Source organism: Entelurus aequoreus, linkage group LG09 (assembly GCF_033978785.1).
Source record: "Entelurus aequoreus isolate RoL-2023_Sb linkage group LG09, RoL_Eaeq_v1.1, whole genome shotgun sequence".
In the NCBI taxonomy this organism is placed as follows: Eukaryota; Metazoa; Chordata; class Actinopteri; order Syngnathiformes; family Syngnathidae; genus Entelurus; species Entelurus aequoreus.
This window is the reverse complement of record NC_084739.1, coordinates 45,659,428-45,674,898: the sequence shown is the minus strand read 5'-3', so window position 1 is coordinate 45,674,898 and position 15,471 is coordinate 45,659,428. Positions and strand designations below refer to the sequence as shown.

Here is a 15,471-nt window from a genome sequence, read left to right as displayed (position 1 = left end):
ATATCTCAAAGGGCCGCACACACACACACACACACACATATGCTATTCTCATAAGAACTAACAAGACTTCATGGCGGAGCCAGAAGCCGAGTTTTTAACATGGAGATATTCTTACTACTTTTCTTTTGTCGAGAACAAAGAAAATAACATTTTAGTTAAATGTAAGTTGTGTCTTGGATCAAATATCCCATTTACTTAAAGTTAAAGTGCCAATAATTGTCACACACACACTAGGTGTGGCGAAATTATTCTCTGCATTTGACCCATCACTTTTGATCACCCCCTGGGAGGTGAGGGGAGATGTGAGCAGCAGCGGTGACCGCGCCCGGTAATACTGCCCAAAACAGCAATTCAAATCTGCTGAAACAGCTACAAAAGCAACATGCTTCGACGAAGCTAGTAAAGAGAGACACAGACTCCGATGCCACTTCAGCTCCACTTAAGGATTTTGACGGAGGGACTGGTAGCCAGGATAACATTGATAGAGCCATTGCAGTGTATGTGCTAGAAGACATGCAGGCTATCTCTACAGTGGAGTCACCCGCTTTCAGGCAGCTAATTAGCATGATACCGGCGTCAAACAGCAAATGGCATGGAAAACATGTTCCAAGTACCTGGACAGTGAGTACATAAACGTGGAAAGCGAGCGAAAGAAAACACTCCAAACTCTGCCTCTGTCATCATTCATCACTGAAGGTACACACCCTCTGTCAATTCTCTTATATACTCTTTCATTCTAGAATTCTAGAGTGTTTGATTATCACATCACTCTAAATGTATAGACTATAAAGTTCACAAACATAAAGAGGGATCCTAGTGGGCCAGGCCAATCTTTCCTTTTCTCTAAACTAAAACTGGGGAAATGCATAGAGTGTTCTGGGCTTCAGTACAGTGTTGATCTCATGAAGACATGATTTTAGTTCCGAATTCCTTGAGAGAAAAAAAATGCCTGGTTCGGCTTTGTGTATGTCATGTGTGCCTTCCTTAGGTGAAGCCAGGTTTACAGCTATATTGTTATTATGCTGTTTGTTACTTATGTATGTTATGTTTCAGCTATTTAAAATAGTTTTGTCAATTTGTTCTGGCCTATAACAATAAATTGGCCCTTTGAAACATATCTTTGTCTTTGTGTGTTGTATGTAGACCACATTGCTTAGCAGAGTTCAGTGATGCAAATGCATGTCAAGTTGATCAACAGATTGTATTATTCTCCAGTGCAATAACAGTACTGAAATGAAGGCTAAAAGGGCATTAATGGGAGCCTTAAAAAAAGAAGGAAAAAATAAGTAACTAAATAGTTACTTTTCACAGTAACGGATTACTTTTTGGTGTAAGTAACTGAGTTGGTAACTGAGTTACTTTTGAAATAAAGTAACTAGTAACTAAGTAGTTACTGGTTTTCAGTAACTAACCCAACACTGATTGCTACAACCTGTGACAATACATCAGGCAGATAGATTTTCTTTCAAATTTGCAAAAAACAAAAATTTAGCTGTTTGGCCACAAAACCCAGCAATATGTTTGGAGGAGAAAAGGTGAGGCCTTTAATCCCAGGAAGACAATTCCTATTGTCAAGCATGGTGGTGTTAGTATTATGCTCTGGGCCTGTTTTGCTGCCAATGGAACTGGTGCTTTACAGAGAGTAAATGGGACAATGAAAAAGGAGGATTACCTCCAAATTCTTCAGGACAACCTGAAATCATCAGCCCGGAGGTTGGATCTTGGGTGCAGTTGGAGGTTCAACAGGACAATGAACCCAAACAAACGTCAAAAGTGGTAAAGGAATGGCTAAATCGGGCTAGAATTAAGGTTTTAGAATGGCCTTCCCAAAGTCCTGACTTAAATGTGTGGACAATGCTGAAGAAACAAGTCCATGTCAGAAAACCAACAAATTTAGCTGAACTGCACCAATTTTGTCAAGAGGAGTGGTCAGAAATTCTACCAGAAGCTTGTGGATGGCTACCAAAAGCGCCTTATTGCAGTGAAACTTGCCAAAGGATATGTAACCAAATATTAACATTGCTGTATGTATACCTTTGAGCCAGCAGATTTGGTCACATTTTCAGTAGACCCATAATAAATTCATTAAAAAAACAAACGTCATGAATGTTTTTTGTGACAAACAAGTATGTGCTCCAATCACTCTATCACAAAAAATTAAGAGTTGTAGAAATTATCGGAAACTCAAGACAGCCATGACATTATGTTCTTTACAAGTGTATGTAAACTTTTGATCGCGACTGTATATATTCATTCATTTTCTACCACTACCAGCTGCAGTCGATCCATCCATCCATTTTTTACCGCTTGTCCCTTTCGGGATTGCGGGGGGTGCTGGAGCCTATCTCAGCTGCAATCGGGCGGTAGGCGGGGTACACCCTGGACAAGTCGCCACCTCATCACAGGGCCAACACAGATAGACAGACAACATTCACACTCACATTCACACACTTGGGCCAATTTAGTGTTGCCAATCAACCATTCCCCAGGTGCATGTCTTTGGAGGTGGGAGGAAGCCGGAGAAATGCAAACTCCACACAGAGAGACCCCGAGCGGGGCTCGAACCCAGGACCTTTGTATTGTGAGGTACACGCACTAACTCCTGTCCCACCGTGCTGGCCGCTGCATTCAATATGATATAAAAATATATATGTTAATACTAATAGATAAGACAGATTTGTTTTTATATGTATGTACACACTTTTTTCTGTATTTTTAAAGAAATTAATGCATCAGAGCAGATTATGCAATGTATATGATGAAGTCATGATGACCACGCCCCCACCGCCAAGTGTATCTTGGCAATCTGGGGGAAACTCTGTAATGTTGATAATAATAATAATAATAATAATAATAATAATAATAAAAGATTGGATTTATATAGCACCTTTCTAGACACTCAAGGCACTTTACAGTGAGAGCCCATTATTCTTTTAGTGCACATTCTTTTATTGGTGATGGTAAACTACATCTGTAGCCACAGCTGCATTGGGGGTAGACTGACGGAAACATTGCTGCTAAATTGAGCCAACGGCCTCTCAGACCACTATTAAACAGCAGGACTTGAACCTGGAACCCTAATGTTACTGGACAACCTGGTCTACCTCCTGAGCCACTGTCGCTTTATTTAGAACAGTGGTTCTTAACCTGGGTTCGATCGAACCCTAGGGGTTCGGTGAGTCGGGCTCAGGGGTTCGGCGGAGGTCAAGACACACCCGACTCATCGTGTAAATAAAAACTTCTCCCTATCGGGCGTATTACGGATATGGCAACAGCAGAAGTCAGACTGATTTGCAGGTGTGTAATTTGTTGTGAGTTTATGCACTGTGTTGGTTTTGTTCTTTGAACAAGGTGATGTTCATGCACGGTTCATTTTGTGCACCAGTAATAAAACATGGTAATACTTTTGTGGGGGGAACATATTCACCATTAATTAGTTGCTTATTAACATGCAAATTAGTAACATCTTGGCTCTTACTAGTCATTATTAAGTACTTATTAATGCCTTATTCGGCATGGCCTTATTATAACCCTAACCCTCTAACCCTGGCCCTAACCCTAACCCTAACCAAATAACTCTAAATTAAGTCTTTGTTACTTAGAATATGTTCCACATACTAAAGTGTTACCAAAAACATATAACTTTGTCTTGAATTTGAAAAAAAAAATATATATATATTTTTCACTAAAGAAGGGTTCGGTGAATGCGCATATGAAACTGGTGGGGTTCGGTACCTCCAACAAGGTTAAGAACCACTGATTTAGAACAATAAAAGTAAAATCTGAGTTTAATAAGATAAACCCTATAAAAATGTGTTATTGTGTTTCCTTTATATGAAACGGTCTTGAGAAGCAGGGAGTTCTCAATATTGGTATCAGCTTGAGAAAAAAAAAGAATTGTGCATCATTTAGTTTCAATAAGAATAGCCTGAATGCTAAACATGATGCAAAAGCTTTACATGACAAAATAAATCACTAACAGTCACGCCCACACTACGGCTGAATTATTACAACTTTTCTTTCTCCTCAGTTTTTCTTCATCTGAACACTAGTACTTAGAAAGATTAAACTTGTTTTTAATAATTCATTTACATACGAAAACTGAGCTTATGTGTGGGTGTGACAAACAGACTCTTGATTACAGTCTGGCTGCCGGCAGTGCTTCAACAAAAGCAAAAGAAAACAAAGAGAGAAAAATGTGAGTTAACAGAGAAATCCAAGAAAGGGATGAATGTGACAAAACATAATAAATAAGAACAATATATCGTGAAATATAATGAAAATTGACGGAAGCCTTGAACAGGTTATATTTGTCTTTATGTTTGAGTGCCTTGAGCAGCACTACATACTGTACACTCATCATGGACTTGAGTGAATAATCATTTTGAAGGTTTATTTTCCAAAATGGTATGAATACGATATACGATGAGAACGTGCGGTGACCTTTGCTCTTGTTGAGGCATACATTCCTTTGAGGTTTTTTTTTCGTTTTTTTTACTTTTAACTATGTTCTAATCATTGTTAATACATGTTGCACATAACAATAACAAAAAAAGGGAGTAATTTATTTTCCTAAAAACATTATGATAATTAATGACATTATGAAATGGGACCAAAAAGTATTTGATAACATTGTTAACACAGACGCTAGCTTCCTGCACTACAAACGCCATGTTTGTTACTAGAGATGTCCGATAACGGCCGATAAATGCTTTAAAATGTAATATCGGAAATTATCGGTATTGGTTTCAAAAAGTAAAATTAATGACTTTTTAAAACGCCGCTGTACGGAGCGGTACATATCCGGTAAAACACGGACGTAGGCTAGTATACTCTGGACTGAAGCTGTGTGCCTTCACTGTTTATGTAGCTGTTGTTTTGAGGCATGTTTAAAAAAAATAAAACATGATGCACTGTGTGAAAGTCAAAGTATAGTATTTCCCATAGTTGTAGTGGGTATTAGGATTATCTCAGGGAGAGCATGTTCCAAATTCCAAGCTGCTGTTTTGAGGCATGTTAAAAAAAATAATGCATTTTGTGACTTCAATAATAAATATGGCAGTGCCATGTTGGCACTTTTTTCCATAACTGGAGTTGAAGTTGTTCTCTTATTTTGGAAAACCTTGTTTTTGATTGATTGATTGAAACTTGTATTAGTAGATTGCACAGTACAGTACATATTCCGTACAATTGACCACTAAATGGTAACACCCGAATAAGTTTTTCAACTTGTTTAAGTTGGGGTCCACATTAATCAATTTATGGTAAAGTTACATTGTTTAATGCATCCAGCTAGGCATCACAACAAAATTATGCATAATAATGTGATAATTCCACGACTGTATACATCGGTATAGGTTGATATCGGAATCTGTAATTAAGAGTTGGACAATATCGGAATATCGGCAAAAAAGCCATTATCGGACATCTCTATTTGTTACAAATAAAGTTTTAAAAAAACGAACAGAAACATGCGTCTGCTAGCTCCGTCCATGTGGTGAGTCAGGGTACTGCTTAGGCATTGGAGGACCTAAGCATTCAGCTTCTCTTTCATTAGGCGGCTGCAAAAATTAAAATAACTATTCAGCTTTTGTCTATTGAAAATGTATATTTCATATAACGCCGTCTCTCTGTCGTTAACTAGCTGACTAACAAGCTAACTAGCAAGCTAACTAGTTTACCGAGGAGAGTCGGAGATGGCATCCTGCATAGGTCCAACATGTCTAAGCTTGAAATGCTCCTGCATCACAGATGTACTGCCATGAAAAGCAAGGTCAACTTGACAGTTATGTGTTTTTGACAAGTTTAGTTTTTCTCACTATGTTTTTGCAGTAGCTGGAGCCATTTCTCTCTTTTTGTTGCTCGGCGGTCACCGATCACGCTGAAACATGCATGTTCCTTTCTGCCTGGAAAAACACCAGCAATGACTTAATCGACTATTATCAACAAATGAATTTGTCAGCAACAAATTTTATAGTCGATTTTTGTTGACAACGTCGACAAATCATTGCAACAATCACCTCAATCTTATAACAAGCGATGCTGAATGTTGCAGAATGTATTTAAACTTGACAAGGCCAAGGTCGATTAACTTTCCGTAAGTGAAATTGTGTCTATGTATCTTTAAACTTATTAAAATCACATGTGATATGGCTTGATTATACAACAAACTATTTCTCTCAATTAACTATTAAACTTAATTTACTAGGTAATGTGTTGAAATGTTAAAGGGTGTACTGGTCAAATTGCATCCAAGTGGGTTTATTTATTCTTGTTTTGTTTTTTTTATTTAAAAAAGGAGGAGAACTTTCAACTATTTCAGCAACATGAGGTATAAATGAGAAATTCACAGAAAAACGCAATAAATCTAAAGTGCATTATTGCGATTGCTCCTCCCATGAACTGATTCATCATTTTCATACATAGAAATGTGGATCACCAGATATAAAATTATAGTAGAGATAAAAGTGATCATGATTGATTATGATCGCCTTGGCAGCATAGAAGCTTGTTTTGACAGCACGGATTGGATCGACTAATACTTGGAAACTGCTTCTTGGGCCCTTACACTGCACACCAAATCAGATTTTTTTTCCCCTCAAGTGACACAAATCGAAAATGTTTTGCCAGTCTGAACGCTTTAAAGTGCTACAAATTTGATCTTTTCGCATCAGATTTGGACCACATCAGGAGGTAGTCCGAATCCGATTGGAATCGGATCTTTACAAATGTTACTGCAGTCTAAACAGAAAGAAATAGCAATTGTTGAAGGACTGGAATTGACGCATGGCGTATTGGCTTACATGTTATGTACATTGCGTAAGTTGTTTACATAAGTAAATTAAGAAATAAAGCCGAAGTAGATCCACGCTGATGTCCAAGTCTCTTCTACGTAACAGTCATAAAAAGATTAGAAACCTCCCAAATATACTACACTATGTATAGTCGTTCATACAGTATACTACTTTAATTTATTTTCATGACACCATTTTTTAAGGTGTGGCATCTTTTATTTTGCAAAGTATTGGTAATAGCGACTTCCTTGTTCATTTACAGAATCCGGTCAACTTCTTTTGTTTTCACTTTATCCAACTTTGTGTGCAAGTGACGTTGAGGCCACCTTGGGGCCTGTGCGCGTTTATACTGGAGTCTGATAAAGATCACATTTTACTTGCAGTGTTAACAGTCAGCTGGAGAAAAATCAGATTTAGAAAAAAATCAGATTTGGGCCACTTTGGCCTGCAATGTATACGTAGAGGTAATGTTGCAATTTTCCATGCCAACAAAGCCAGTATGCCTGATAGAAAATGCTTGAACATTCATGTTTGGATTACAGTTTAGTCCACATTGATAACATAAAATGTAGATTGTTACTGTAACTGCTTTTGTAAGATAGCATAAAAGGTCAGCAGAATGGAAAGACGGTAGGCAGGAAGTCTAGAGTCACTTCTCTACATCTTTTATTCTTGTCACGTTGTCAAAACATATCAAGACAGCTTTTCTCAAACCAATCACACACTTTTGGCTTCACAATAATAGCCCTACACGTCACATCTGGTCTAACTACACTCACAAAATGAAAAAGCATTTTACTTTACAATAATGCTTTGTCAAAGATCTTTTGTAATGTAATCTGTGATATTTCTACCTAAATAAATGCAAGTACATCAGTTGGAGAATATAGAGGAGGACATTTTCTGGCAGTATGAAATAAAGTTTTTATTATTATGTTATTTTATAACATGTTCTGGTTGATAGTCCTCAATTACAGAATGTTTAGCAGGCTGAATATGACATTGTATTAACAAATAGGGAAGGTAAGACACTGTCATGCAGTGATATGAATACCGTTAACTAACTTGCACAACATGTAATGTACAGAATATCAGAAGCATTTGTTCAGGTAGAAAATCACAGATGACATTACCAAACATCTTAGACAATCAAACCATGATCGTAACAATCCTCATCTTGTCTTATTAATGCGTGAAACTGGTATCTAAGCATTGTGTAGCTCCACCTCTGTATCTGAGTGCTCCTCAGCAGAAATTGAAATTCTGTACTCCTACAAAATTGAAAATTTAGCAAGACAACAAAGCACTGCAGGTATTTTTTAAATTGTTATTAAAAGTGTTTGTCTTGTTTGTGTTGAACTGTTTGAAAAAAGCATTGGTTAAAAATCATTTGATTAAAGCAAACTAATTGTCGAGTGATGGTATTAAAACTTGAAAATGATCTGTCTACAGTACACTTCAATGACGAAAAATTATCTTTGCGTGATTCATCACAATTATTTTGAGTTAACTATGAACAACATGTGATTGTGATTAAATATATTAATTGTTTGACAGCCCGAGTTAAAATACAAACAGTACAACCAAAATAAGTATATACCTGTAGAATGAGGCAACAACAGAGACATTGTAAATACAAATAATAAATATGATAATACAAGTGTGTTCCAACTATCGTGGGATCACACTTCTCAGCCTGCCCGGTAAGGTCTATTCAGGTGTACTGGAGAGGAGGCTACGCCGGATAGTCGAAACTCGGATTCAGAAGGAACAGTGTGGTTTCCGTCCTGGTCCTGGACCTATCGACCAGCTCTATACTCTCGGCACGGTCCTTGAGGGTGCATGGGAGTTTGCCCAACCAGTCTACATGTGCTTTGTGGACTTGGAGAAGGCATTCGATCGTGTCCCTCGGGAAGTCCTGTGGGGAGCGCTCAGAGAGTATGGGGTATCGGACTGTCTGATTGTGACGGTCCGCTCTCTGTACGATCAGTGTCAGAGCTTGGTCCGCATTGCCGCCAGTAAGTCGGACACGTTTCCAGTGAGGGTTGGACTCCGCCAAGGCTGCCCTTCGTCACCGATTCTGTTCATAACTTTTATGGACAGAATTTCTAGGCGCAGTCAAGGCGTTGAGGGGATCCGGTTTGGTGGCTGCAGGATTAGGTCTCTGCTTTTTGCAGATGATGTGGTCCTGATGGCTTCATCTGGCCAGGATCTTCAGCTCTCACTGGATCGGTTCGCAGCCGAGTGTGAAGCGACTGGGATGAGAATCAGCACCTCCAAGTCAGAGTCCATGGTTCTCGCCCGGAAAAGGGTGGAGTGCCATCTACGGGTTGGGGAGGAGACCCTGCCCCAAGTGGAGGAGTTCAAGTACCTCGGAGTCTTGTTCACGAGTAAGGGAAGAGTGGATCGTGAGATCAACAGGCGGATCGGTGCGGCGTCTTCAGTAATGCGGACACTGTATCGATCCGTTGTGGTGAAGAAGGAGCTGAGCCGGAAGGCAAAGCTCTCAATTTACCAGTCGATCTACATTCCCATCTTCACCTATGGTCATGAGCTTTGGGTTATGACCGAAAGGACAAGATCACGGGTACAGCGGCCAAAATGAGTTTCCCCCGCCGGGTGGCGGGGCTCTCCCTTAGAGATAGGGTGAGAAGCTCTGCCATCAGGGGGGAGCTCAAAGTAAAGCCGCTGCTCCTCCACATGGAGAGGAGCCAGATGAGGTAGTTCGGGCATCTGGTCAGGATGCCACCCGAACGCCTCCCTAGGGAGGTGTTTAGGGCACATCCGACCGGTAGGAGGCCACGGGAAAGACCCAGGACACGTTGGGAAGACTATGTCTCCCGGCTGGCCTGGGAACGCCTCGGGATCCCCCGGGAAGAGCTGGACGAAGTGGCCGGGGAGAGGAAAGTCTGGGCTTCCCTGCTTAGGCTGCTGCCCCCGCGACCCGACCTCGGATAAGCGGAAGAAGATGGATGGATAGATGGATGGACAATACAAGTAACTAAAAAATGTTTATCACAGAATTGCACACTTAAACAAATGTGTTTTTAACAGCTTTTTAATAATGTTCATGGCCGTTCTAAACTCATAAGGGAGTGCATTCCACCATTTAGGAGCAACTGACTGAAAGGCTCTCTCATCTTTACTTTTTAATTTTGTACAAGGTACAAAAAGCAGAAGGGAGTCAGCAGACCACAGTGACCTAACAGATCTACCAAGTAAGCAGGTGCTTGCCGGTTGAGTACCCTGTAAGTAATAGATTCAATTGTGTATTGTATCTGACATGAGCAGGTAGCCAGTACCAGGACATTAAAACTGAGTAATATGAACAAAGTTATGACATCTTGAAAAGAGCCTAGTGGCAGCTTTTTAAACTAATTGCAAGCGATCTATAGAATAAATAGTGATAGTCAAGATGTGAAAAAACAGGAGCGTGAATGATAATTTCTAGTTTGTAATAAGATAATATGGATCTGAGTTTGGAAATGTTTCTGAGGTGGAAAACGCAGGAGCGGGTTATACTTTTGGCGTGCTCTTCAAAAAATATGGAGTGGTTAAATGTGACGCCAATATTTCTCAGACTGGGATACACATTTTCACCAAGAGACCCTAAGCAGCTGGCTACTTTTGAAGTTGCAGTGTCAGAGGCAATAGTTAACACCTCTGTTTTGGCAGCATTCAATTGAAGAGTGTTACTAGCCATCCAGTCTTTAACTTTTTAACATATTATTTTCATGTGTCCTATCAGGGTAAAATGAGAAATAACTGAAGGTCAGCCACATATATGTGGTAGGAGATACCTTCAAGATGTCTAATGACATCCCTAAATGGGTATGGGTAAAAAGGATTGGTCCAAGCCCAAGTCCACGTAAAATTACTTCCGGGTAAACTTGGTGCCTCAAAACTAGCTTTGCAGCTAAAACTTGCACATGTACAGCAATGTTGATCAATGTGTGTTGTCCTTGTTCAAATAAACAAATAAGATAAATAAACTGTTTCGCAAAAAAAAAAAGTTAAAATGCCCATTATTCGATTGGTCCATTTTGCAATTAAACACAAACTCAAAATTTCGAAGAACGATTTGTTATTCGTTTTTAGTCTGGTAACAAATATTGAAAAAACAAGAAAATATTTAGTTTTTTTAATTTTTGGTTTTAGATTTTTTTAATTAAATGAACACACAGATTTCAAACACTACTGCCATTGTTAAGGCATGCAAAGTCTACTATAATACTTGCAAATTAGACTCAAATGTAAGAAAACAACATACAACAACGGAAAAGCATAATTTCAGCTCACTGTAAAATTTAAAATAAAAAAATATGTATTTTATTATTAAATACATAAACATTTATTAACACATGAACTCATAAAAATACCTAAAAATGTACCGTATCGATTCAAATGTGAGCGGTTATACAACATGGTATAAAATGGATTAGCCTCACATGAAGGCCGTTGTAGTTAGACTTAAAATAACATACCGGTAGATGAGTTTTTGATACTCACCTGGGCTGTAGCTAGAGCTTCCTGGTCATAGTATTTTTTCCTCTCATACTTGTCACGGATGAAAACCTCCACAGCCCTGACAATGTAGGTTAAGGACTAAAAGGCTCAGTTTTCTACTGTACAAGTATATGCACAGTCGTGTTACATGCAACCTTGATAAACATGACCTTTTTGGGGTTAAGTGCAAATGTGCAATGGTGTTCAAATGAAATCCTAAAATTAAAAAAGATTTTACTGTTGGAGCTACTTTTGATTAGGTTTAGGATGAACAATACATTGGACATTCTGTATAGGTTCGCTTTGATAACTCTTCTCAAAATAGTATACTTTTAAACTGTATTTATACATGTAGAACATACTGTTTCTCATATTGTGTGGTGCATATAAATGACCCCACTCTTGTTAAATAAGAACCTATCTTCAAATGAAGTGTTGGGTGTGCACTTGGATGAACCGAATCGATATAAAAATCCATCTGTTGTAAGCTGGAGAGATAAGCATTGTAATTATAGTAGAAAATTGGTCCCACCTTCCTGCTAAGTGTAGCTCCTTGATTCAGGTCCTCTCCAGGGATTTCATGACATTGAAGGTTTAAGCCATTGGCGTGTAGTCATTGTTTTCCCAAGAAAGAGGGACTGGATCTAAAATTGATTTTTTTTTCCAGAGCCTCTGGCACTGTATGTGTATCTACTGAGAGCTTGAGTTTCAATGCCAAGCAAGAATGCCCCTCAGCATATGTTCTTTCCAAATGCTCCCTTTGCTTTGTTGGTATGCATGTTGTCAAAAATGATCTATTATTATCAAAAAGATTAGTTTAGATAAGCACCACAATATAGTCCATCACGTTCTTAGCTAAGATTCATGTTGGTTTGTCGATTTCTTACAAATAATAGCAGCATAAAGATTACATTTCAGTTACAGTATATTTTTAATTTCCTGCAGATTTCCTAATCCACAATATTCCCTATTGGGCTGAAGTAGTCGAGTCCTACTGTTGTTTCAAGATCTTTTTGTTAGTGTTCCAACTTGTCCTCATGCTTCTTCCAAGATGTCTTTGAAGCTTTACATTTTTGCCAATAGAGTAGATGACAGTGAGGAAAGCAAAGAAGAGTACGTGTGCCATTTTTAAGACAATATGGGACCAGGCACATGCCAGAGATGCTGAAACCAAGGAAGCAAGAGCAAAGCATACATGTCATGCATCAACTGCAAAATGTTCCTCTGCATTACACACAAAAAAATGGTTCCTGAATACTTGTGGTAAATTTTGCCATCTGGCATCATTGGTTCAAGAATTATCCTTAAAACAAGCTTTTTATTGCTCCAATCGCGTTTTAGGCGATTCTAAACATTACAGTTGCAAACATTACAAAAGCACATGTTCCATGTAGGACTCATTAACATACATTAGTACAGCTAAATTTAGCCATCTGGCATATTTGGATTAAGAGTTATCCTTGAAACAAGCTTTGTATTGCTCCAATTGCATTTGCAGGCATTTCTATGCACAAAACTGTCATATTAGAGTGTAATCTGACTCTAATACTGTAACTAATAGAGGTGGAGAAATGATAGACTCTTAGATGCATCACAGTTGGACATGAACGATTCTGAATCGATGTACAAATATTGAAAAGATTGATTATTTTAAGTGTGTTAAAAAAAGGAAAACCTGTACATATGGTTCAAAAATGTGGAACTAGTGCAGCCACCCAAAGCAAAGCACAGCAGAAGCAGACAAGAGGCCAAGCTAACCATTACACTAGCTTGAATGTGAAATATTGAAACAAAAAAAAGAATAAATGCTTTGTACACTTTAACAAGACTCTAACCGGAGCCACGTTACAGCAGATTATCCTGTTCAGAAGATAAATTAGCAAGTAAATTAACAAATCAGGAGCGATATGGATTATACTTCTATAGCACTTTTCTAGAATAATATCCACACAGTGCGACAACACTCTCAGAGATAGAACTAAAAGGGTTGATAGGATACACCTCTTCAAACTGCATGATTACGATAACTACAACCGCTCTCCATGTAGGCAAGTCTATATGGGCAAGTCACTTAGCAGGCTGCTACAGTGCTCACGTATCTAGTCTTTATTTATATGTTTATGACTGCTATCAAAGGATTACACTTTTTAATCAGATTAATCTCATTCTTGCATTTTAATGAATCGTGATTAATCTGAGTAAATTAGTTGTGTCCAGTATTCACATTAACATTAAAAAAAGAGCCCAATGTTTTGACATAAATGCAATTTCATATTCAGAATTTTTTTTATGTTTTACTTGAATGCAAGTCATTTATTTGTTCAAACGTGGTAACAGTTTTCTCTAAAGTCCCATGTGGGTCCATTTTTAAATATGCCAGCGAGCACACCAGTCAGAGTCTCCTCACTCATTGTTGCACTGACGCATGCATTGACTTGATCACTATGTAACGATCTGCGCTTTCGGTAAAGGAGCATGTGCAGTCAAAATATTGTGTGATTAGTCTGCATATTGTGATTATTAGCATGAGTTGAAGCATTTTGTCAATTGCATATGTAGTCTAAATAGACAAAGAAACCAACATGTGAAAATAAAGATAGAGGTACTTATTGAAAGGCCCACACGCACAGCGAATCTGTAGCTCTCGTAATCCGGGATGTGTTATCAGCATTTTTCAGCCAGCGGCACTGCATCAGTGCGATTAGCGCGACTAATGGACTTCCAAAAAGCGAAAAATGATGACCAGACATCAATGGCATGCCAAATACAAGAGAGCATATTAGAGCAACATTTCAGACTGGGTAATGTATTTCAGTTTGCCAGTGGAAGTATTAGCATGCGCATTTTGTGTTAACCATACAGTGTGCAAAGTAGGAAAGGGCAAACACACATTGATGCTTTGACAGAAACAATGTTTGCTTGTCTGTTGTACATTGTAAAACATAATCCGACTGCACCGTAAACACTTGTTTTGAAAATGTATGAATATGTAAAATCATGCCAAAAACATGCCGGTCGCATTAAAAGGATACTGGTCAGTCTGTGGTCGACTGAAGTTTTCTGGTAGATGGGCTTCGTACAGCTGCTTGGCCCTGTGGTTACCCATGTCCACTACGCTCTGAGAGGGGAAAAACAGAATTAATTAATAGTTTTAGGGGAAACTGTATCGAGGAAACAAACTCTCAAACACTATTTGACTAAATCTGACTAATCTAAGTCTGAGCATGAACTGATGAAGCCTACTTGGATAAGAGACAAGACAAACCGAACAGTGCAGTTGCAATCGATTGAACGTCATGACTCATGAGAATACATTGACCTGGATGAATGAGAACATCCATTGACACTATTTGATTCTTTAATAAGGGTGTCCTGATCCGATCTGATCCATTCGATATCAGCAAAAAACAGTATTGGATATCGGACTGCATCAAAATCTCTGATATTAGCCCTTCAATATGGACAGTCCATTCCAGACTAGGGCACTTTTACGCAGCAGTGATCACAACCATAGTCAATGCAATATATGTAGCCTCCTCACAGGGGGGCTAGCGAGCACGGTTAAAGTATGTCTATACACAGTGCAAAGCCTTGTCTTTAAGTTTCTAAACCTTTGATTAGATTGCGGCAAATACACTAAATTTCTTGCAAATATCTCTTCAGGACGAGGAAAAGCTAAAATTTGCAACACCCGGACCCAAGTTAGAGAGAGCAGGGGAAAAGAACTATGCTAACCGCTAAGCTAGCTTTAACGTAATGTAGCAAAACAACAACAGAATAGGTGCTTAATGTAATTTAACAGAATATAGCTGAAACTGTGTTACTGTAGAGCCCCGAGTAACCAGCTATGAACAAAGGAATGTACTTGTTTAAGAAGCATATATGTCCAAAACATAGAAATGACACAAACTGTTAACACAATCATCGGGAGCCAAAGAAAGAGCCTTGTTTTTCATTTGAATAAACGTACATATGTACAACCAAAATGGCACTCTGAGAAGAGCTTTAGTTAGTCTTTGGCCGGTATTTGATAAGTCAAATAAGCGAACGATATATGAAAATGGACTCGATAAATTGCCATGTGCATGCATGTCTGTGGACTTCAAGAGCATTCTCTGTTTTCATCGGTTATTAGCAGCTAAGCTTGTTTGTACTATAGTCAGTGGAATAA

At 38.6% G+C, this 15,471-nt stretch overlaps 2 protein-coding genes across 2 annotated transcripts in view; one reads left to right on the top strand and one right to left on the bottom strand.

Annotated features, from left to right (window-relative positions):
• b3gat2 (beta-1,3-glucuronyltransferase 2 (glucuronosyltransferase S)) overlaps window positions 1-15,471 on the top strand; it is a 639,688-nt gene that overhangs the window by 368,935 nt on the left and 255,282 nt on the right. The gene's annotated exons all lie outside the window — the stretch shown is intronic.
• smap1 (small ArfGAP 1) overlaps window positions 1-15,471 on the bottom strand; it is a 260,078-nt gene that overhangs the window by 157,468 nt on the left and 87,139 nt on the right. Inside the window, exons 4-5 of the mRNA XM_062058838.1 lie at window positions 14,333-14,418; window positions 11,304-11,379 (exon numbers count right to left, since the gene is read on the bottom strand). Coding sequence (XP_061914822.1) covers window positions 11,304-11,379; window positions 14,333-14,418 — 162 coding nt within the window. The remainder of the gene's footprint in view (window positions 1-11,303; window positions 11,380-14,332; window positions 14,419-15,471) is intronic.